General features: G+C 57.6%; 2 protein-coding genes across 2 annotated transcripts; one reads left to right on the top strand and one right to left on the bottom strand.

Annotated features, from left to right (window-relative positions):
* Window positions 1-70: 70 nt before the first annotated feature.
* On the bottom strand, window positions 71-3,245 carry LOC119100698 (uncharacterized). Its single transcript, XM_037223775.1, has 7 exons — window positions 3,086-3,245; window positions 2,473-2,600; window positions 1,417-1,614; window positions 941-1,003; window positions 426-532; window positions 178-319; window positions 71-89 (listed from the first exon to the last, which is right to left on the bottom strand). Exons 2-7 carry the CDS (start codon window positions 2,514-2,516, stop codon window positions 71-73), a joined length of 573 nt encoding a protein of 190 aa, XP_037079670.1. The 5' UTR covers window positions 2,517-2,600; window positions 3,086-3,245.
* A 5,534-nt stretch (window positions 3,246-8,779) lies between these two features.
* Window positions 8,780-12,101, top strand: LOC119100697 (myosin-1). The gene is made up of 7 exons (XM_037223774.1): window positions 8,780-8,842; window positions 9,217-9,330; window positions 9,445-9,583; window positions 10,287-10,363; window positions 10,747-11,149; window positions 11,252-11,467; window positions 12,091-12,101. Exons 1-7 carry the CDS (start codon window positions 8,780-8,782, stop codon window positions 12,099-12,101), a joined length of 1,023 nt encoding a protein of 340 aa, XP_037079669.1.
* Window positions 12,102-22,990: the final 10,889 nt, after the last annotated feature.

Here is a 22,990-nt window from a genome sequence, read left to right as displayed (position 1 = left end):
GGCACCTCCGGGTCGGGCGGGTCCTCCTCCGTGGCGGCGGCGGCCGAGGCGGGCGGCTCGGCTCCGGTCGTCACTGGCTCCGCATCCTCCTCGTGCCAGTCGGCCTCCATGACCGGGTCGTCGGCGTCCACGTCGCCGCCGCCGCCGCCGGCCTCTTCGTCGAGCAGCTGCGCGCGCCGCCGCTGCTCCTCGTAGTACTCGCGCAGCACATGCACGTCATGGCCGGCGTCGGCCGCCTCCAGCCGGGCGCGCTTCTCGCCGCCGTTCTCCTGTGGCGCGGCCCGCTTCACCGGCGTCTGCCGCAGCGTCTCGAACAGCGCTTCGCGGATCGGCCGGCCGGGGCGGCGGAGGCGGCGCGGCGGCGGGCGCGGCCGGGGCGGCGGTGGCACTCGCCGCCGCCGCCGCCGCCGCCGGCTGGTGGCTGCTCGAGTCGAGCACCGGTAGCCGCGAGTGCAGCTCCAGCTCGTCCGTGTCGGGGAACTCGAACCGCGACGGGCGCGCCTCCTCCGGCGGCTCGGCGGCGCGCACGATGCTGCGGGGCACGCGCGAGACGGGTCAGCGGCGGTCGGCATGGCTGTATCGCTGACGTCAGCACTGGTGATGACAAACTAGCCGCGTCGCGCGATGGATGAACTCTGGCGAACAGACAACGCGGCCCTCACCCGTACCAGTCCGCCAAGGGTTCTTGTTCTCAAACTACTTGTTCATATAGTACGTTGTGCATACGAAAACTCCCCATGAAGTAGTCATTTCAATCGTCTGAAGAGGAGAAGCATCTTACAGGGTGACATATTTCAACTATTAAACTTGAGTAGTCCAGTCTGACCTGTTGGTCAATCTGCGCAGCAACATTCACGGTAGGGATGGCAACAACATGTACGCTGCAAGTTTGTGCACTGGCTGCGAACACACATGGCTGTCATGCGTGATTAACACTCACCTGCGTTTGGCAGCCAGCTGCGAATTGGTGGGCTGATACACGGAGTTCCTCTGTTGCTGTGGCCTAAAGTGCACACGGACCCCGTTATTCAAGAGAACGCATATGTGAACATCGAGGAACGCGGCCGAGGCATGCGACAAGAGCGACTACCAACTCTGGCCTCGGTACGCATCTTGCTGTGTTCCTCCGCTACAGGGGTCAGGCCGAGACTTTCTAGTAGAAGCCGATTGAACGATACCGCCGGCGCCCTTCCGTCGCAGGTTGGGCAAAAGCTCGCGCTTAGAAAGTATAAGTGGACCAGCATCACGTCATCGGATTCGTCTTCAGCGGCCCCTCCCCTCCCACCACTGAGCACATTCCCACAGCAGCAGCTGTCTAACCGCCGGTACCCAGGGCCGGCGGTTAGGCAGCTGCTGCCGTCTAACCGACGGTTCTTCCCTGCCCTAGCGCGGCGCGCGCGCTCGCGATCAGCTGACCTGGCGGGGCGGCCGACGGCGGCGCGGCCAGGCGAGCCGACCTCGCGCGGGCGCGCCCAGTCGGCGCCGGCTGTCGCCTCGGCGCTGCTCATCTGCGCCTCCAGCAGGCGGATCAGGATCTGCAGCTTCAGCAGCTTGGCCGTGTTGTAAAGCATGTCGACGCTGAACGGCGCCTCCAGCCGGCCTGTGTACACAAACCTGGCCGAGAGAGGACGCAGCTGAGTTTTGGGGCCGCGGCACACTGGGACAGCTGGGTCACCGATGGTTTCTGTTCGGGTGGGAGCAGAATGGGCCAAACCCATCACCAAACCCAGCAACGTGCCTGTAAGGCCAAGGTCAACCCAAGCATTCAGCAAAACACAAGATCAAACACTGCCTGGAAGTGTACATCAGTTGTTATGACAGGACGAAAGACAACAGTACATGTATGCAACAGAAGATGTTCAAGCAAAGAGCCTGTCCTTCAATCGCTTGCTAACAACTGACATAAGAAAACTCACTAAATGATTTGATAGACATTTACAGCTGCCGAAAGCATCATCGAAAAATTCGTGGGTGAACGATTAGGATGGAAAACGCCTCCATCAAAATGTAGGGCTCCCGAGACAACTCCTATCTCACACCTGTCCTGGTCTTTCACAGGGTCTTTGGCTTAGTTTGTGTCTCTGATGTAAATCCTGATTAACCGCGACTAGACGCGCAGAAATGCGCACGCACACCTCTTAGCCACTGCGCAACTGGGGAACCAGAGTTATGGGGTTCGATTCTCCGCAGCGCCCGCCCTTCCTGCCGCAGTGAGAGGCAGGCAGCGCTATATAGCCTCAGCAGCTGGGTGCGTTGTAAGGCCTTAGTTAGCAAATGACACACTATGGCGGCAAGCAGTTCGACGACTGGATTGAATTCCATTCATCAACACCTCCACTCTGACTCCAAATACGCCTGTCCTGCCAAAGCCACAGCATCACAGTTTCGCTATCGCGGAACTATTCCTTAGAGACACTGGCTGGCGTCACGTCTACAGTTCTGGCAGCTCGCTCGCACACGGCACACACGTACTTGAGGATGATGCCCATGGCCGTGGAGCTGATCTGTGGCGGCATCTTCAATATCTTGTGGCCGCTCGTCTTGCCCTTCAGCAGGTTCGTGAAGAACGGCGTGCATGCATGCAGGACGAGGCTGTGCGCCTGCAGAACCAGCCAGCATCAGGCAAGCAGGCCAGTCACAGTGCCCAAACACACGTGGGAATCAGCAGTAGTAAGACAGAGACTGAGCACTCAGTGTGAAAATGAGAACAGGAGCACGCTTCTTTGCCCATAGTGTGCACACAATCTAAGCCCATCTAATGTAGCTGTGCCTGGAAGGGTGCTTAGGTCTCGCCTTAGCCCGAATTACAACAGAATATGGGGAAAAAAGCACATGCTGAAACAATGAAACTTCACCACACACAAGTCAGCGTCAGTGCAAAAGGCACGGGCTATCATCGCACCGGACGTCACCTTTCCTGACGTAATATGTCGCCTACACACCACTGCAAACCCCACCCCGAATCCAACATGGGCTCACACACCAATCCTATCTAGAACGCAAAACGAGGGGCGCCACACGAGGAGTACCCCGCGACACCCGTGGCCGCGTCTCTCCCGGCCGCCCCACCTCGGCGCGCGCTCACCTTCAGGTCCGTGTGCGGGAAGCGCAGCGTGAGGTCACAGTGCTCCTGCTTGTCGTACAGCGCCTCGATCCGCTGCGCCAAGAAGTTGCCCCAGTTGTCGACGCGGATCGGCTTGCTGGCAACGCCGGACACGACGCGCACGGCCGGCGCCGCGTCCGTCGCCGAGGCCATCGCTGCAGCCGCCGCCAGCCCGGCCCGCGCAGGCCGCAGCCGCTACCAGCCCGGAGCCGCGCGGGCCGCCGCTACCAGCCCGGAGCCGCGCAGGCCGCCGCTACCAGCCCAGAGCCGCGTAGGCCGTCGCCGCTACCAGCCCGGAGCCACGCAGGCCGCCGCTACCAGCCCGGAGCCGCGCAGGCCGTCGCTACCAGCCCGGAGCCGCGCAGGCCGTCGCCGCTACCAGCCCGGAGCCACGCAGGCCGCCGCAACCAGCCCGGAGCCGCGCAGGCCGCCGCCGCTACCAGCCCGGAGCCACGCAGGCCGCCGCCGCTACCAGCCCGGAGCCGCGCAAGCCGCCGCCGCTACCAGCCCGGAGCCACGCAGGCCGCTGCTCGCGCCTGCAGCACCACCACCCATGTCAGCTACTGCTGACACATGTGCACAAGTCGCGACAAGTTGCTTGTAACACTGGGAATGTCAGTTAGGCTTGTGGGCTATTTGGCTCAATCATTACAGTTTCAGCATGCTGGACAGCAAATAAATGTTCTGTCTCATGGTAACATGAGTGACAGAGGAGAGCTGGATATAGTGAAATGTTAAATACTAAATGCCACAGCTTAATGGCAGTGCTCCTACAGCTGTGGTTCTGTGAAAGGTCAGTTATGTCAGCACTAAGACATGCACTCCACTGAAAAATCCATGCTGTTGGAAACCAAGTCACAACAAAGGTTATGCCAGCCAGTCCTAATCAACAGCTCAAGCATTCAAGATGTATGCACAATAACAATCAAAAATCAGCATAATTCTTTGGATGATAATTGCACTAGAGTGGAAAATGGCTTTATAACTGTTAACAAAACCTTTCACCCAGAGTACTCTTTCTCAGCGAAATAAACTAAATTAATATGGATACAAAGGTCAGCAAATGACCATAATACACAAAGCTTATGTCTCAAAAGGAAAAGTTACATTAAATTAGAACACTGGATGGCAAGTCACATCATCAAGTTCAAGGTTAAGTTGGTAAGTTGCAGTTGTGCTGATTTTGCTAGATTTTCAGTGTAACTTCATCAATTTCCAGAATGCCCAAGTGAGTCAAATGACAGCCAAATAGTTTCTCACACTAGCATTATCCAATATCACATGCAATGTGTTTGCCATATCATAATACTGATCAGGAGAGCAGTTCAATTATGTTAAACAGATACCTGACAGGTTGTGATGCCTGTATCATGCTTCACTAACCACACCAACGCATGTCTGTTCAGTGGTGTGTAATAATGTGTGATGCTTTAGTCTACAGAAGCTGCAGAGAAAATATCTAGGATATAGTACAGCTGATGCAAGCCTCAGCTATATGGAAACCATAAGCCTGGTACTGATGCAGTTTGCTTCTACCATCCACTGTGATTCTCAATTCTCACAATGTTTTCAGTGCTTACCACATCCTGCACACCATGTGGCCTAATTTTTCCAAAATACTGTTATTATTCCTTACAATGTTTTCCACTCTGAATGTGCCCTATACACCTTAGCCAATTTTTCAAAATGCTGCCTACAATATATTGGCAATTGCACATGCTCCCTGCAATGGGCAGACACCTAATTTCTTACTCAACAAGGATCAAGGGACAATGTTGCAGCCTTACAAACTTACTTACAAAAACTTACAAAAAAGCATGAAGCAAATAAAGCTTCAGAACTGTTGGTTCCGTATTTAGGGGGATTGTCTAGCTCTTTTCCAGTTCTGGATTCCCTAACCTGCATTGCTAGATCAAACAATTTGGAAACCTGCCCTTTCTTAGTATTCATAGTGCAGTGAACATCACATTCACATATTGTATCATATATTATGCTTATAAATATCTATTCACACTAAAAAGTCAATGCAGTGATGTCATCTGTCAATCATCTGTTTTGTTTTATTGAATGATAGCCCCAACCTGGGATACCTCAGCTTTTCCTTTGTACAGAAGGTGCTTATACACAAAATGTATCATTGCCATGGCTGCCAGTATTATGATGTCTTACAAATAGCTTAGGTTAGAAAGAGTTAGAGCCACTGATGTTCAGTCATGTTCACAATTAGGCATATTATGGCCATAACTCCTCTCAACACACAAAATCAGATTACCGGGCATACAAACTGTAATAAAATGGTAATGACTGCAAAATGATGCAATAAACAAAGCATTTATGGAAAAAAGGGAGAATTTCAGACTCAGGTAGGTGAACCATTGATGCAAATGCTGGCAAATCATCGCTTTATTACAAGAGCACATTACCTTCATGCATCATGTGATGCATGAAGGACTAGTCTGCCTGGTCTGTTGCAAAATATGATGAACAAATTGGACCACATTTAGGCAAATAAAAACCATTCACAACCACATTCTGGCAGACAAATGCATCACAGTATGACACAACATACATTAATACATACATTGATTAAATGTGTGAAGTTGTGACCAAACCTTGGGCACCCTACACCTTCCAAAATACGAGTTACAAAAATGGACGGAGGCGGCGATCATTACGCAGATTCCCACACAGCCGAGGCAAATGTACGCACCACAGCACCAACACCAAATAAATCAAGGTAAAGAAAAACCTGTGCTTCCTTCATCCGTCAACTTCCTACTTGGCTCCAGCTCACCCCTTCGTCACTTCAATCTTGTCCCAGCCCCACCGCAACACGGCGGGCGGCCGCTAACACAAACCAGGGGCACGAGCGAGCAACTTGCAAGCGCTAGTAGTGCCTCCAAATATTAAATTGTAATTTTAAGAAATACAGATTGCACGGCGTGAGCTGGCACTAAGAACCAAAAAAAACTCAAACAATTTTTATGTATTCCAGGGAGGGTTATTCTTGCATTTCAATGTGTATCATATTATCTCCTAAGAAACACTTGATTAGAGAAATACGGCAATGTCAAGTATGATCAAGTACAACAAAAATTCTGCAAAACAAATTATGAAATAAGTCAAAGAAACTTGGAAATGTCTAGCTTTGAATGTTTTTGGTAAGCGATTTTTTACAACAGAAGGAGCACATGTTTGCATGATGGACAATACGCATACAACAAGAGGAAAGTACCAGCAATCTTGTGCACAAGTACACACTTGCCCATACTTTGTATTCAAGTCAAGCAACAGTGGTGACCAAATATTGCGCATAATTTGTCTTATTATGTTTTATTGAAGCATTGCATCGGAAATGCGTTGGGCAAATACTAGGTGGTCACTGAGTGGCGTGACTGGCGAGTGATCTGAAGGACATGGCTGTTGCGTTATTTTATTGATGTTATTGTAAGGTTGCGGCCCTGCACCAGCGAAGCCTCTGAGCTGGGTTTAAATATGCGATATCTGCTCGACAAGAGACCCTGTTTCAAGAATCGGAGCAATTCGTCTTACAAAGAACGGTGAGCCGTAGGAGACGGTTGTGTTTGCCTCTCTAAATCCCGATAAGTGTAAGGTAAGGTTAGGTTAGGTAAGGCACTAAAAGTGTTCAAGATATCTGATGTGGAACCATTTGATTACCACTAGCTTTAAATACTGAATCAATGTTTGCAATTTTTATTGTGTGTTGTCCCATGAAAGTGGACATCTGATTTTACCCAGTATTATTGCTTGATTGTGGGTCATTGTTTAAGCTTGAAAAGTTGCAGAAATGCTGGATTTCTGAAGATATGATTGTTGTGTCTCCACAATACCTGTCATTTTGTGCACTGTGTAAGTTAACTCTGCCATCAGAAACAGTTCACTGAAGCCACATCATAATGCCAGTGCCTTCTTGGTGAGGCTGTTTAAAGTTGCAGCAGACTTATTTGCTTTGTATTTTGTGTGTCTTCAGCCTAAAGATCATGTTTGTGATAAAGGCATAATATTTCATACACTGATAGCTTGTTTGAGGGTTTACTCACCCTATCTGCAAGTGAATGGGCCATCCTACATGTCATTCTGTAAAAATATATCCACTATACTGGACCTTACTTGAAATCATTGTGCTAATGCTGGAGAATGTATGTGCCAAGCTCAGACTAGGTGAAGTCTGACCTGTGAATCATATTGAGTTTTCTTAAAATACAACTTTTTATAGTTTGCTCAATAATTTGCCAGGAAAATCACTATTTTTTCAAAGTTACCTTTCTATTTAATGTAATTTTTGATGACTATGCATCAAATTCTGGCTTATAGATTTACATTGTGAATGCACTGAAATTGTTGTTGGATTTTACACTATAACACACATGTTTGGTGCAGCATTTCCCTTTCCAGTCTGGACTACATAGACCTATTGTCATATTAAGCCTGCTATTGCTCATTAGCATATGACCATTTGCACCAATAGATGCACTTAATTATCATGATGGTATAGCTTTCATGCTGGTCATGGTTATTAGCTCAATGTGTTAAAAGTGATTAAAATACTTCACAGTATTGTTTATATGAAGTCTTCCATATTGCTTAACCATATGATAATAGAACTGGCTCTTGCAAGCTTTTTTAGTATGGAGCATGGCTACCCAGAAACATGCTGCCTTTGCCTTTAGACTGAGCATTGTAATGGTGCTCTGGGTTGTGAAATGAACACTAAATAACCAAGCATCTTATTAACTGTTTATAAATTCTGGAAATTAGTATCCAATTCTTCCCATAAAGTAGTCAACAAAATGGAAATTCCTCACCTTGGAAACAAGTAGACAATGGCAACATGCCCATATTGCTAGGGTAAGCTATGTTCACATTATATTGCCTCATAGTATAGTACAAAATATTTGTCTCTACTATAGTATGCAGTAAGTACTTTGAATATAGAGGAGGTGTGAAATGTTATGTTATCCTACTCTAACTGGAGATGCCTGTTTGTTGAGCAGTGATGTATTTGTTTTTGATGGAACTCATATCAGTTCCTTCTGTTTTTACTGAGAACTGTGTAAAAGAATGTTTGTAAAAGAAACCAATGGCCTTTTTTGGTTTGTCTTGAAAGTATATCCTGGCTTGCCAAATCATGTTTTTTAAGTTGCCCTGTAAAATACTTTATTGTTATCACCAGAATAATTCCTTGTATGATATATTGCTAATCTGCTCACAATACATTGAAGTTTATGGAAAATTGAACACAGTGCTGGAATTCTGGTGGCTGTCTTTTGCTACTCCTTCAATTGTGATGCATGATTGAGGTGCATATATGATAACAGTGCATATATGACAAGCCCTTCAGTACTCCAGGGATATGTTTTGGTGCTAAAATGGTCAGAATGAGAAGAGTATGTCACTGCCATATGATGCATTTTTCTTGATATTTTGGCTGCCCATTATAAGTATTTCTAGAGGACCGAATATGAGTCATTGTGTATGCATGTATGTATGTATGTATTATGTTAAGGAATTGCTTCACTTAAGAAGCACAAATGTCATGCTGTTGGCAATTGTTTTGTGCTAAGGCCTCATACCCTGGCAGGTGCTGAGTTGGCAATGTCTGGTGAGCCGCCACTGCGGTATGGCGCTGCTATCAGCTGGCCTCCAGTACTGCCCATGGAGGAGGAGGATGACGACAGTGTGGACCTGCCATCCACTGTTGATGTCAAGGCCATCAGGGTATGTGTTGCTCTTAAACCAGCTGGGGCTGTTGGTAATTGTTTGATCCATTTGATTAGGTCAATAATGCTAGTTATTGGTCATTGTGTTAATTATTTTTTTTTTGCTGTTGTCATGGTGTCTTGAAGTCTATTGATTGTCATTGCTTAGCTGTTCAGTCACCTGGCATTTTGCCATTCAGAATGCCAGAATCATATGGTAATGACATCTGTGTTGTGTGGATTGAGTTGTGGGGTGTTGATGGGCAGTGATCATTTCAGGACTCACCAGTGCCGGGAGACGCGCCGCCGCTGCCGCCGCCGCCGCCGCCGCCAACCGAGCCGGACGGCTCCGACTCCGGCTCGGGCTCAGCCGGCTCTTCTGACGGCGACCAGTCGGACATCGACTCGGACAGTTCGTCGTCGGGCTCGGGCGGCCAAGACTCGGACTCGGAGAGCTGCGGCTGGTCGGACGTGGCCGACAGTCTGGCCGACGAGCAGCCGGGTCACGTGCGCCCGGCGGCGGCCGCCGCGCCGGCCGCTGGCGCGCACCGCGGCACCGGGCCGGGTCCGCCGCAGCCGGCCGCCGCCCCCTCTCCCCACAGACTCCGGGCCGCCGACCAGCACGTGGTGCCGACGAGGCACGCGGCACCGCCGGCCGCCGCCGCCTCCCCCCATAAGGCTCGGGCGCCAGAGCCGCAGCACGTGGCCCAGTCAAGGCACGTGGCCAACGCGGCCGCAGCGCCGTCGCCGCACAAGGGACGTGCGTTGGAGTCGCAGCATGTGGCCCAAGACAGGCTCCATGCGCCCTCGGCTCCTGCGACCCCCTCCCCCCACAAGGTCAGAGAGCATGACCTGGCTCACCGGACCCCCGGACGTCACGTCGCCTCTCCGGACGTCACGGCCTCCCCACACAAGGCCAGGGCTCCGAACCAGGGCCACAGCAAACACTTGGAGTTTTCTGTCGCCGCGCCTGTCCCACACAAAACCAGGAGCGCGGAGGGACAACATTCGTCGCATGCCAGGCTTGTGTCGCCGACGGCAGGCACGCCCTCCCTGCATCACGTGATTCGAAGTCAAGAGGTGCCACACGCTGCCCAGGCCAAGCACACCGCGCCGCCTACCGCCATGACCTCTCCTCACAAGAGCAGAGGGCAGGAGGCGCATCACCCGGCTGCAGGCAGACATGCGGACGCGTCCGCCGCCGCCGCCGCCGCCGTGCCGCACAAGGCCAGAGGTCACGAGCGGCACCAGCAGGCGGCGAGAAGGCCCGAGCCTGTGTCCGCGGCGGCTGACAAGCCGTCCCACAGAGCTCGCGGTCACGAGTCGCGCCACTCGCAGGGCAGGCACGCGGCCGCCGCGGCCGCCGGTGGCGGCGCGCACGGCGTCCGGGAGCTGCAGCAGCAGGCGGCGGCGCCGAGGGGCCGGCGGGCCTCCGGCACCCCTGCCCTGCAGGCTAAGGCCAGGGCCCAGGAGCCGCCGCCGCAGCCGCTTGGTCCCCGACAGACTGACGCCCGTCACCACTGCCTCGGTGCCTGCCGGGGTAAGAGCGTGGCCGACCGGGCTCAGCATGTGCTGTTCACAATGTGTGCTGATGTTCAGACAGGTGGAAAACGCGATGCTTGCCAAATCGTGACAGTTTGTCGTTCAGGCGCTTTGAATTCCACAATTTGTTTTTTTTTCTCACATGTCATCGTTGTTTACTTACTTTGTTTCTATTGGTATTGGCCCAGTCATTAAATTGATGATTAACTCCTAGTTTCTTTCGCTGCTATGTTAGGTTATGTTTCTTTCACTGCTATGCTGCTGCTATGCCTCACCTAGCTAGTGTGGCTGGTTGCCTGTTTTATGTCTCGCCTGCCATTTTCGTGGCGTTCGTCGTGTGTGTGCGGCAGTCATATCTGACCGTTGCGTACCGTGCCGCAGACACCGTCCAGCCCGCGGCCGCCACCGGTGCTGGCGGTGCCGGCGCCTCAGCCACTCTCTGGCTCTGACGACTCCGAGTTCGAGGTGGCCGTGCTGGGTGGCGTGCGGGCCGCGCTCAAGTCGCTGGAGGACGACGCCGAGGTGGCCGAGCGCGTCACCACGCCTGAGAAGCAGACCTGGTGGAAGAACAAGCTGAAGCAGTCGGCGCAGAGCCGCGGCGAGTCGGGCCAGAGTCTGGTGCGGCCCTGGGAGAGCCGGACGGCCGGCACGCCGCTAGGTGCCGCCGGAGCGCGCCGGCCGCCGCCGGACGCGCCGCCGCCGCCGCGCACCTCGCCCTCGACCGGCCGCAACGGGCTGCGACTGAGCGTGCGCGTGGACGAAAAGGCGGCGAGCCCGCCGCGCCGTGCGCCGCCCGCCGACAGCGACAGCTCGGACGGTGAGCTGGCGGCGGGTCCGGCGGCGGCGGCTGGCCGGCCCACCGCCGCCGCCGCGTCCGCCTCACCAGCCAGCTCAGGCGGCCGCAGTCCGTACGTAAAGATCGGCAACCGGCTGTCGCCCCGCTCGCCCCGCTGCGCGCTGCCATCACCGGGCGAGAGCCACACGCGGAAGCCGTCCCTGTCTGAGATCCTCAACTTGGAAAACAAGAACTCGCACCTGCGTGCCGCGCGCCAGCCGCTGGAGACCGACTACGACGGCGCGCCTAAGCTGCCGCACGAGCTGCGCACCGCCGCTGACGAGCCGGTCGGGCGCGTCGCTGAGCCGGCGGCCGTCGACGTGCGGCCGCTGGACGGACGGCCACGCGGCCGCGTCAAGCCGTCGGAGGTGGCGCCGCCGCCGCGCGCTGCCGTTGTCGAGGCGGCGCCGCGGCTCCGCAAGGCTGCGGCAGCTGCCGAGCCGCGACCGGCGGAACGGGACCGCGGCGGCGACGCCGAGCCGCGCGCTCGAGAGGCGGGCCGGCCGCGCGAGACCGGGCCGCGGCTGCGAGCCACGCCGGTGCCGCGCTCGCCGGCGTCGGACGCCAGCGAGCCGGTGCTCGAGCCGCGCGGCCGAACTACAGTGCTTTCGAAGTCGCCGACGGGCGGCGACAGTGCACCGGAGACGGCTCCGGCCGAGCGGCGGCGCGGTGCCAGCGCGGCCCGCTCGCCCGGCCGCGGCCAGTCATCGCCGGTGGAGGGCCGCCGCCGGGCGCTCGGCCCGGCCCGGCCGCCGGTCGAGCCGCGGCCGGAGCCGGCGGCGCGCGGCACGCCGCGCTCCCGGCCGGCTGGCGCCCGACGGGACGGCCCGGCCGAGCCGGAGGCCGGCGGCGAGCCGGCGCCGGCGCCATTGCCACTCCGCGCGCGACAGGAGGAGGCTAACCGCGGCCAGGCGCTTCTCATCACGAGACGCCGCAGGATGCAGATGCGCAAGCTCAAGCGCAAGCACAAGAACATCGTGGACCCGGTGCTTCTGGCCGACGTGGAGGAGCTGGTGCAGCGGCTGCACAGTCTAGTCATTCCGCGTGGCCCCGGCCGGCCCGGCCCGCCGCTGGAGAACCGGGTGCCAACTATCTTTCAGACGAGAAAGTACACCAAGAAGCGGAAACAGCTCCTCGAGAAGGCCAAGGCGGAGAAAAGAGAGCGACGATAAAGCGAAGAGGAAGGCGAAGAAAGATGTCAACACCCCTCAGGTGAGCTGCCTTATAAAAACGCAATGAAAGACTCGCGTGTTTGTTGGTAAATGTGCGCGTTTTTGACCGCGATAAATGATTATATATATATATATCTATATATATATATCTATATATTTATATATATATATATATGTGTGTGTGTATGTATGTATGTATGTATATATATCTATATATATATATATATATATATATATCTATATATATATATATATATATATATATATATATATGTGGGTGTATGTATGTATTATATATATATATATATATATATATATTATATATATATATATATATATATATATATATATATGTATATATATATGCACCGTCAACTATTTTGAACAGGTCAAAAATTTTTGTCTCCTCATACAGTGCTGCTTACCGACGCTCGCCGCTTCAATCATTTTACGATATGCAAGACAAACACTGTGGTGGTGCCTGTCTGTCGAAGTCGTGGTGGCTCACATAATTGTTTGCGATAACAAAGCTATTTGTACTACCTTCACGCCACTCGTAAAATGTTGGTCAGGAGAGGTCCCCTACTGAACCCCGCCTAGCCAAGGGCCGCACGATAACACCCATATCACGTATCTCATAGAAGAAATATACGCAGCAGCCTCCCTTATCCGGTATTCTGTTAGACGCTTTGTACGGCGGTGAATAGGCGGGGCAGTTTTGTGAGAGGCGTCGGTCACTTTGGTGCTAATGATGCATCATCTCACGAATGATATTCTGTGAGAGGTGTCAGTTGCTGTGGTGCTGGTGATGCATCATCTCACGAATGATGTTTTGTGTGAAGTGTCGGTTGCTATGGTGCTAATGATACATCATCTCACCGACGATGTTTTGTGGGAGGTGTCGGTTGCTATGCTCCGAATGATGCTGCCTAACGGCCGGAGCCGGACACCTGCGCGAACCAGGCAAATTGGGTACGATGCGTTGAGAACTCGTAGTTCCTTCAGGGTGGGCGGCAAAAAGGTCACCGATCAACCATCATGTGCACGCTAGTCGCCGGTCGCATGTAAATATTGACTGATAGTGGTCCGGACATGGCTGACAATGTCAGTCGACAACATCGATGAATTTTTAATGATATACGCTTCCAGTAGCCGTGATCTAAGCATTGTGGAAAGAAAAGCATTGAAAGCATTGTTGAATCTAAGCGTGTTGAATGTGTGTTGGTAACGGTGAACTAGCCTACCGCTACCACGCCCGTGTAGTTGCCGTGGTCCCTCGCTGGAGTCTCTTTACAACTGGTCTTGATTGCGGCTGCTTTCGAAAGAAGAGACCTCGGTAGTTTCCTGCTCGACTACCGTCGTGTCTGTGTGGAGGACAGTTCTGACACCAGGGCAGTTTGTGTATGTTGTGTCAACCTGTGCAGTGTAATTTTTTTGCGTGTTTTTTCTGATTCAGTTGCTGAGGTCTTATTTTAAGTTTTACCAAATCGCCAAAATGTGCGGATCCCTTTTTTGCGCTTGAGTACGCATAGCCAGGCCCACGCATGAAAATGCATTCTTGCAAGTACGATTGTCTTCTCTCCCAGCCGCCATGGGCGCCAAATGACCACCGCAGTCGGCGCGCCCCAGACTCCTATAAACAGCAACAGATCTCCCAGCCGTCTGCCGGTGTTGATTTCGTGGTGTTGCGACACTGGATGGTCGTTCGTGGGTGTTGCGACACTGGGTGGTCGACGCCTGGGGCCAGTTTCCAGTGGCGTTTTGTTTTGATAACTTTTAGCGGTGTGGGAAGGCTATGCTACGTTCACTTCCCAATGGAGCAGGCAAGTCACTCATGACCAAACGGCTTGCATGCAGATGTCTGATAGGCTGCGCAGTACGACGTAGACGGTTGCGTTTCTTCTGCTGGAGTGACGCGAGGTTGCGGTTGTTTTAAATATATTTAGTTCTAGAAAACGTAACGGCTGAACTGCTCCACTCAAGTCGCGACACACCCAAAAGCTGCACACCATCATGTCTGCTCAGGTTGATACTTGTGCTCCTGTGAGACTCCCTCGACCCCGGTCCAAGTATTCTCTGTCTTGCTGGACCTGTATGTGGTGTATTCGTGTATCCCATGTTTTTTCTTCACTCTCATGTGTTGTGCGTTTGTCCTTACGGTGATAGATTTTATTTGCATTGCATTTCAGGAGGACGAGGCGAAAGAGCAGTGCCTGCCACTGAAGAAGCGGTACCACCACATCAGCCAAACGATAACCGACTCGGCCAGTGCCGCTCCAGAGAAGCCCCTGGAAAAGCCGCTCGTCGCCAAAGCTGCTGAAAAACCGCAAGTTCCCAAAGCGGCGGAAGTCCCTGCTCCCAAAGCGGAAAAGGTTCCGTTGAAAGCGGCGGATAAAGTTCAAACCCCGAATCCTCTGAAAAGTCGTCACCGGCCAGAGGCGTGGACAAGGCTCAGCCTGCCAAGGCTGCCGACAATAAATCTGTGATCTCGAAATCGTCGGAGAAATCTCAAGCTGTTAAGGTGTCTGACAAGCCAGTTAGCTCGAAGTCATCGAGTAGGCCAACCTCTGCCAAATCGGAGACTTCTGCGATTCAAAAGCCAGCCGCTGCAGCGGGTCACAAGACGGCTGGGGCTGCGAGTCACAAACCGTCTGCGGCTGCAAATCACAAACCGTCGGCCGTGGCGAGCCAAAAGCCGTCTGCCGCAGCGAGTCAGAAGCCATCTCCTGCGGTGGGTCAAAAGCCATCTGGTGCATCGAGCCAAAGGCCTCTGCCGCTGTCAGTCAAAAACAGACGGCGGCGTCAGGTCAGAAGCCGGCTGCTGCGGGCGAGTCAGAGGTCGTCCTCTGCGGCGGGTCGCAAGCCGTGTGCCGCAGTGAGTCAGAAGGCGTCCGCCACGGCGAGTCAAAAGACGCCTGGTGACTGCCAGCGAGCCTCCGGCCGCCGCCAAGACCGCGCGGGCTCCCGAGAAGCCGCGCGGCCGCGCTCGCGCAGCAGCGGACGCGGACGCGACGCCACCGCCCGCCAAGTCGAGGTCAGGACCTGAGGGCGGCGCGGCGGCGCGGTCGGCCTCGGCACGGCGCCGCGGCCGGAGCGCAGAAGCCGGCCGCGGACGCCGAGCCGGAGCCGCGCCGGTCGCGGTCGGCGCAGGCGGACGGCCAGGAGCCGCCGCCTGCTGGCGCCGAGCCGCCGCCGGCGCGGCCGCGCACCGCGGCAGCGCCGGCCGCGGCGCCGGCGGCCGTGCCGGACGCGCTGCCGGCCGGCGACGCCGACCTCGGCCCCGCGGAGGCCGACCGCCGGCAGTCAGGCGGGGCAGTCCGTCCGGTCGCCGCCCGACGCCGCCTCGCTCGTCGTCAAACGCAAGCGCCGCAAGATCAATCGCACCGGCTTCCCCAACAAGAAGCGCAAGATCCGGCTCAAGTCAACGCCGTCCACGCCGGAGTCGGCCGCCCGCCACCCCGGAGACGCCTGCCGACACCCCCGAGGACGCCGACGGCCGTGCCCAATACGCCGGCGGCTACCCCGGAGAGGGCGGCGGCGGACGAGCAGGAGGCGCCGCCGCTGCGCCGCCGCCCGCGCCGTCCGCCGAGGACGCCGAGCCCGGGCCGGAGCCGGCGGCGCGCGGCAATCATCTGTCGCTGCGCGCGATGCGGCGGCCGCGACGGCAGACGACGGCACCGGCGCCGATGCCGGGCGCCGTCGTCGGCACAGCTGCACCAGACGCCGGTGGTGCGGCTGGACAAGATGCGGGAGCCGTCAGGTCGGAAGGCGGGCGCCCGGCCGGCCCATCGAAGCCAGCGGCAGCCTGTTGCGGCTGTGGCGCCCCCCGCCCACGCCACTGCTGCCGCCCACCGCCTCCGCCTCTGCCCCCGCCCCTACCGCGGCCGCCGCGGCCCCCTCACCCCCGCCGCCGCGGCCGCTACCCCGGCCGCCACGGGCCACCACCCCAGCCGCCGCCGCCACCGCCGCCGGCAAGTGGGTCGGTACCGGGCCGGTCTGCAGACAGAAAGCGCAAGAAAGAGGCGGTTTCCGGTCCCAACAAAAGGGCCCAGAATGGAGAAGCCCGACCTGGCCTTGCACGAGGACGACATCTACTTCGAGAGGGGTGAGGACACCGTTTCGCATTCGCACTTGTCCTGCGCACCTTGTTAGTGCGTGAACTGTGAAGGACATGCGCCCATGAATAGCTCAAAGATGACTGCCGTGTACATTGACACTGCCGTTGCGCGGTGGCCTTCCCTGGCCGGATGGCTTCGCCTCGCGTAGCGCGGTCCTCGCCGTCGTGTTGCGTCGTCTGGCCTCGGCCCAGCGTGCTAGCAGCTGTCCGTCGGTGCCGCAGCGACCTGCCCATCTCGGAGTCGGGTCCGTCGAGCGAGGTGCCCTCGGGTGACGAGCTGCACCGGCCGGCCGCCGCCTCCAGCAAACACAAGCTGGCCGCGCCCCGCTGGAAGAAGAGAAGTACCTCACGGCCGGCCTCTTCTCCGACTTCTACAAAGTGGAAAGGTGCGGTCGCTCGCCGGCTGGTGTGGAGGCTCCGAGACGCCGTGACTAGCCGCCTCAGCTGAGGAATTTACCACGCGATAATGGTCTGCTTTTGCTCCTGCTCTCTGTGTTGTCTTCTGTCCGCTTCCTTCGTCAGAGTGCTGACCGACTTGGCCCTGCATAAGGTGTTTTTGGATGCGTGGCAGCCTGTGACAATATGTCATCAAAAACCCTATCCTTTCGCGAAACATCACACCTATGATAATAGTCTGTCATTGCGAGTCAACGTATTTGTCCAGCCACTGGGCTTGCCTAGATGTTTTGTTTTCTGCTGGCTGCGGTACCGTGCTCAGAATTGAATGTATGCCTTACACTTTGTTGGCCCTTCAGATGCTCTGGTCTTTTGGAGCAGTATGATCTCAGTTGTGTCGTGGTGCTCCGGCGTCCATCAGTTTCGGCCGACGTATGATCTCCGCTGTGACCACCCCCGCTCAATAGTCGGGCATCATCGTTCAATCTCTGGTGCTGAGCACTGACCCCAATCACGCTGACCCGGCCGTCCCGTGTTTTGCGCTGTGACTGGTATCCCCGTTTCGCTAGGCCTAGCGTGTTGTCCCCGGCCGTGTGACCCGACCGTGCCGGGCGCCCGGCCGTGACCGTTGTCGCGCGACCTCGCGGCCAGTGAGTCGGAGCGGCCGGAGCTGAACAAGTCGCGCCTCTTCTACGAGCCGTCCGAGCATCCCACACGGCCTCCTGCCGCCGCCCTGCTACGAAGAGAAGTGGCTGCGCCAGCGGGCTGCGCGACTTCACGCTGCCCTACGACCTCTGGTGGCTGCAGGCCAACGCCCAGCTGCCCGGCCCGCGACACGGTCGCCTCCTGGAACTACAAGAAGCTGCGCACCAGTGAGTGAGCGGCGGCGCACGGTGCAGGCGCGGCTGCAGGGCCGGCGGAAGCTGTGCCGGCAGACCTCGCCGTGATGATATTAGGGCATTTCAGGCATGGAGGGCAGTTCTCGCGCACTGTCGCAGGGATGGATGGTGATGTTACGTCCGATGTACAGTTTTTGGTGCGTTAATATGGTGTCAGTGATCGCACAGAGCTCACGACAGAACCGTACTTGCTTATGTTTCTGCTAAGTCACTTGCCTTGCGATCGCCCAGGCGGTGCCATGGCTTGCCGTGCCCGCTCGTCTGGTGCTGGTCTCCGGCGACGGTGGGTCGTCTTACGGTACCTCGCCTGTCTGCCGGGTCTCGTCTTCCCATGCCAGCGGCCGGCAAGCCCCGTGTAGCACAACTCTCCGTCAGATCCACCTCTGTGGCCGTGTCTGACGCCACCTGGCGGCGCCCCGCAGACTACTACTTCGACGTGAAACCGCCGCCGTACCGCGAGGCGGAGACGTGCTCGTGCCGGCCGCCAGTTCGACCCAGCAGCGGCCCGGCTGCGGCGACGGACTGCATCAACCGCGTCATGTTCGTCGAGGGCAGCAGCTCGTCGTGCCCGTGCGGCGACACCGCTGCGACAACCAGAGGATCCAGCGCCACCGCTGGACGCACCGGGCTCGTCAAGTTTCATGACCGGAGAGAAGGTACGTTGATGCCAGTCCGGGCCCGCTGCACGGCTGATGCGGACGTGTGTGGCCGCTCCGCGAGGCGCTGGGGTACGTGAGCTAACGGCGATGGCAATTGATTTTCGTGCTTGTTATGGTTCGGTTGATGTGCTGACCTTGTGAAAGGGGCCGATCGTTGTACCGAACTAACTGGGTATCGGTCTTCTCATACGGCGACCCGAGCAGGGGCTTGTGGCCTCGGACCGGCCTGGGCTTGCCCGGGGTGGCCGCCCACACAGCACTAAGGCCCGATGACCGTTCAAATGCTCCGGTGGGGTTCGCCCTCCGGACGGGACGACGCCAATCCCGACGCTGGGGCTTCGTGACTCGGCCGCTGACCTGACTGATCTTGCCGCCGCTGCTACAGGGCTGGGGCATCATGACCAAGCGGCCGATCCGGGCCCGGCACCTTCATCCTCGAGTACGTGGGCGAGATCGTCAGCGAGAAGGAGTTCAACGCGGCGCATGCAGACGCGCTACATCAACGACCAGCACCACTACTGCCTGAACCTGGACCGTGGCATGGTCATCGACGGCCACCGCATGGGCAGCATCGGTACAGTCCCGCGCCACGCCCGGACCGCCGGCACTGCCGCGTCATCGGTTCTCCCCCAGCCGCCCCGACCGGCTGTCTTTAGGCTCTGGTTTCCGGGAGCGGAATGTGCGGTCGCCGTGCCAGCCTTGCGTGGGTCCAGCCCGTTTTGACCGTATGCGTGACGATTAGAGTGCTAGGAATGTACTGTTGCGCCCCTCCTATCGTCGTGAATGCCACGCGTGTGCAGGTTAGCGTTGTCAGCGCGCACCATATGTACATTATGGGATTAAGTCTCGGTTCGCCGCTCGCAGCCGGAGTTCCCAAACTGGTGTGCCGGCCGCAGGTCGGTTCGTGAACCACTCGTGCTCGCCCAACTGCGAGATGCAGAAGTGGGAGATGAACGGCCCTGCACCGGATGGCGCTCTTCTCCCAGACTGACATCGCGGCCGGCACCCGAGCTCACCTACGACTACAAATTCTCCCTCTTCAATCCGGCGTGGGCCAGGTCAGCTCCACGGTCGCGGCACGGGGCGGCGTGTGGGCCGGCGCGCGCTGCCGTGGTTCCCCACTGATAGGTGTCGGCGGTGGTGGTTTGTGCCCAGTTGAGTGAATTGGGTGAGCTATGACAACGGCATAGATGCTCAGCGTGCTGGCTGGTACCGGGCCGTGTCAGCAGCGTCACAACATGCATATGTAGCACAAGTGGTGTTGGAAAGGCGATCTCTGTGTAGCACTGGGCCACGCCTAACCGCTGTCGTTGCTAACCATCGGTGCTGCAGTCGGCGTCCATGTCAGGTGGGGGGCCTGTGTCTGGCTGTGACCGCCGCCGCCCGACCTGCAGAAGTGCCACTGCGGCTCGCCGGACTGCCGTGGCGTGATTGGCGGCCGTTCTCAACGCGTCGGCCCGCCGCCGCCCAAGCCGCCACCGCCCGGGCGTGGGCGGGCGCGCGCCGCGGCCGCCGCCGCCCGGCGCGCCACCGGCGGCGGCGGCTCGGCCGGCCGCCAGCGAGCCGGGCGGCGGCGGCGCGGCGCGGAGGAGCGCCGTCTCTCGGTCAGCTCGGAGCAGCCCGAGTCGGTGTGCCGCGAGCCCCAGACGCTGCCCGTGCGTCCGCTCTCGGCGCGTGACGTCCGCTTCATCCGGCTGCACCGCTCCTTCCTCGTCCGCAACTACGAGAAGGTCAGTGACGGCGGTGCTGGTGGGGCGCGGAGCCGAGGCTGCGAGCTGGCATGCGGACAGTGCGGGGGGAGGCAGGTGGTCGGTATATCATCCGTAGCGAGGACCTAGAGTGACCTAGGGTAGCCTGACAGTCTGCGTCTACGAGTGAAGAGTGAAACATTCCAAGGTGTGTGAGGCCGGGGTGTCTCTGTTGCGGTGCTTCTTCATCGTTGACTCCAGGAGGGATGTGCGGTCTCTCGCGCGCGCTCCGCTCCGCCGCGTGCCCCTCGTTGTCCTCACCCCGCCGTCGGCCGTGCGCGCTGCCCGCCTGCCGCGACCGCAGCCGCCGCCGCGTCGCAGATGCGTGCCAGCGGGACCGGCTGCCGGACCAGCGCGGGCCGAGTCGCCGCCGCCGGCGCCCGCGGCGGCCGCGGCCGGCGCTGCCGCCGCCGCCGCCGGCCCGCAGGGCGAGACGTTCCGTGCGCAGCTGCGCGCGCTCGACAGCTCGCGCTCGGTGCGCACCCGCCGCCTGGCGGCCGCCGAGGATGACCCGCTCAAAGTGCGCCAGCTCAGGCTGGCGCACATCCTCAAGGAGATCTACCAGGCGGTGGTGGCCTGCAACGGTGAGTGGCCATGCCGGCGGTGGGCCTCTGTCTGTCGGCTAGGCGAACAGTGTATACATAAGTTGCAGTTACGACTCACGTGTTTCGTGTCAAGCTTTTAATCGAGTGAAGACGTAAGCATCGGGTTGTAGTCGTATGCTGTTTGCGTTCATGATGCGACCCTCGGCTGGCGCATTGTGCTGGGGCTCGATGCGCCCTGCTGCAGCCTGGGCGTGTACAGTTCGCTTGCATTGGGCGGCCGTCACACGTATGACAGTTGTATTGCTGAATAATGTGGTCACGAAAGGTCGAGCCCTTATTTAGTGTGATTAATTAATTTTCGATGGAGGTGCGGCTTCCAAATCACATATAAGGCCATGCAAGAACAAAGCACAATAAAACTAAATGTGAGCAGTGCGATGACAACGGTTCATAGAAATCGAAGTAGTGCAGCAGTACAGTAAAAGGGCGCAATCAAATGGAGGGTGACCAGATCTTGCATGTGGGTTAAAGTTGCATCGCGTTCACTCTAAACACTGGTAAAATATCTTTGAGAGTCTTGAAAAACCAGTTACCACGACATGGGCTGTCGGAGTTGCCATTAGAGCGAAACAGAGCCGCCAAAACAGTAGTGAAATAACTGAACCTTTGCCAAACGGTAACAAACGGCGACTCGCCGCCGTTATGCTTCGCCGTATTGTCTAATCAGCTGCAGATATAGCCAGTGGTACCGGCCGGTGTCAGCCTGTGCGCCAGTAGAAGGCCCCCCCCCCCCCCCCGCCCTGTCGGCCCCCCGGGTGTTGCGCTCGCCTTGGCTGTGCTGGGACAGCGCCGGGCGGGCGTCGGGACGCTTCCACCCGTTCTGACCGGCCGCCGCCGCCCCTGGCTCAGGCGACAAGCTCGACCCGAGCCCGATCGAGGCGCTGACGCTGCCGCGCAAGCCGAGCGTCGAGCCGGCCGACGCCGAGTCGGTCTCGCTGCTGCCGGAGCCGCTGGGCATCGCCGAGATCGAGCGGCGCATCGTCACCGGCCAGTACCGCTCGGCCGACGCGTTTGACCACGACTTCCGGCGGCTCTTCACCACGCAGCTGCGCGCGCACGGCCGCTGCTCGCCGGTGGGCGCGGCCGTGCTGCGGCTCAAGCACAAGTACGCCGAGTTCAAGACGGTCATGATGAGCCAGATCCAGGAGATCCTCGGCGTGACGCGCGAGCAGCTTCCGGCCGCCGGCCAAGCGGCGCCAGGACAGCGGCCTCGGTTAGTGGCGCGCGTGCGTCGACCGCGCTCCGCCCCTTCGCGGGGCGTGGCGGCCTTGTATCGGCCTCATAGGGGTATACAGGGGTGGTTGTCGCGGCGATAGGTGGGGTGTGGTACGGCGGTGTGCTACGCTTGCAAGTTTGGTGACAGTTGCGGCTCCTCTGTGAATGTGACACAACCCCGAAGAGACGGTGTTTTGTGTAATGTGCAGCGCTCGCCGCACATCTCGGCACAAAGACCAGGAGCTGTCTTTCGTTGCCATCTTGACTCAGCAGATTGTATCGTTACTGCTGCTGCTGCTGCTGCCCGGAGGCCGGCCCGTCGCCATCTGTGTCGTGCCGGTACCCTGCTGACGTGTCGGGTCTGGCCGGCAGACGGCGAGGAGGACACGATCCGGTGCGTGTGTAACCTGCACCGCGAGGAGGGCCTCATGATCCAGTGTGAGCGCTGCCTCATCTGGCAGCACTGCGACTGTGTGGACGCCGACCCGGCCGTCGAGAGCTACGTCTGCGAGGTGAGTCGACGCTCGCGGGACGGCCGGGCACGCGATGGTCACCGTAGGCTGTTGTCAATTACCTCCAGTTTAAACTCGTTTGATATACATATTGATGGGGCCATGGTTCTCGTTTGCCTTGCTATGATGTGTCCGGGCTGGATTCTGGCATCCACCTCGGCTGCCCTGTTTTGTCTGTGTGTCCGGTCTAGACGTTGCCTGGTTAAGTCTGTGCCAGGCTCTGACACCAGCAGCTGGTGTGTAACGTCACCGCGCGCGATCCTCACGCCGGCCGCTGCTCTCCCGGCTGTCAAGTCCCGGCCGCCCGCCCCCTCACGTTCGGTGGCTCCGCGTCACTTCAGTCCTTCAGTCCTATGTGTGCCCCTTGGCCCCTCCCCCCTCTGACGCCCGGGGTTCCGCACCACCTCAGTCCTGTGTGTGCCCCTAGCCCCCCCCCCCCCTCTGACGCCCGGGGGTTCCGCACCACC

Source organism: Pollicipes pollicipes, unplaced genomic scaffold (genome assembly GCF_011947565.3).
Source record: "Pollicipes pollicipes isolate AB1234 unplaced genomic scaffold, Ppol_2.1 Scaffold_4881;HRSCAF=5763_pilon_pilon_pilon, whole genome shotgun sequence".
Lineage (NCBI taxonomy): Eukaryota > Metazoa > Arthropoda > Thecostraca > Pollicipedomorpha > Pollicipedidae > Pollicipes > Pollicipes pollicipes.
Note: the sequence above shows the minus strand (reverse complement) of the source record. Positions and strands in the feature narration are given on the sequence as shown.

Coding starts and splice junctions, on each gene's coding strand:
- LOC119100698 (XM_037223775.1), bottom strand. CDS start 2,516: ATGCCGCCACAGATCAGCTCCACGGCCATGGGCATCATCCTCAA. Junction 1,615..2,472: donor GCCATGGGCATCATCCTCAA/GTACGTGTGTGC, acceptor TCTCTCGGCCAG/GTTTGTGTACACAGGCCGGC. Junction 533..940: donor CAGCTGGCTGCCAAACGCAG/GTGAGTGTTAAT, acceptor CGTGCCCCGCAG/CATCGTGCGCGCCGCCGAGC.
- LOC119100697 (XM_037223774.1), top strand. CDS start 8,780: ATGGAGGAGGAGGATGACGACAGTGTGGACCTGCCATCCACTGTTGAT. Junction 10,364..10,746: donor CTGCCTCGGTGCCTGCCGGG/GTAAGAGCGTGG, acceptor ACCGTGCCGCAG/ACACCGTCCAGCCCGCGGCC. Junction 11,150..11,251: donor GGCGGCGAGCCCGCCGCGCC/GTGCGCCGCCCG, acceptor CCGCCTCACCAG/CCAGCTCAGGCGGCCGCAGT.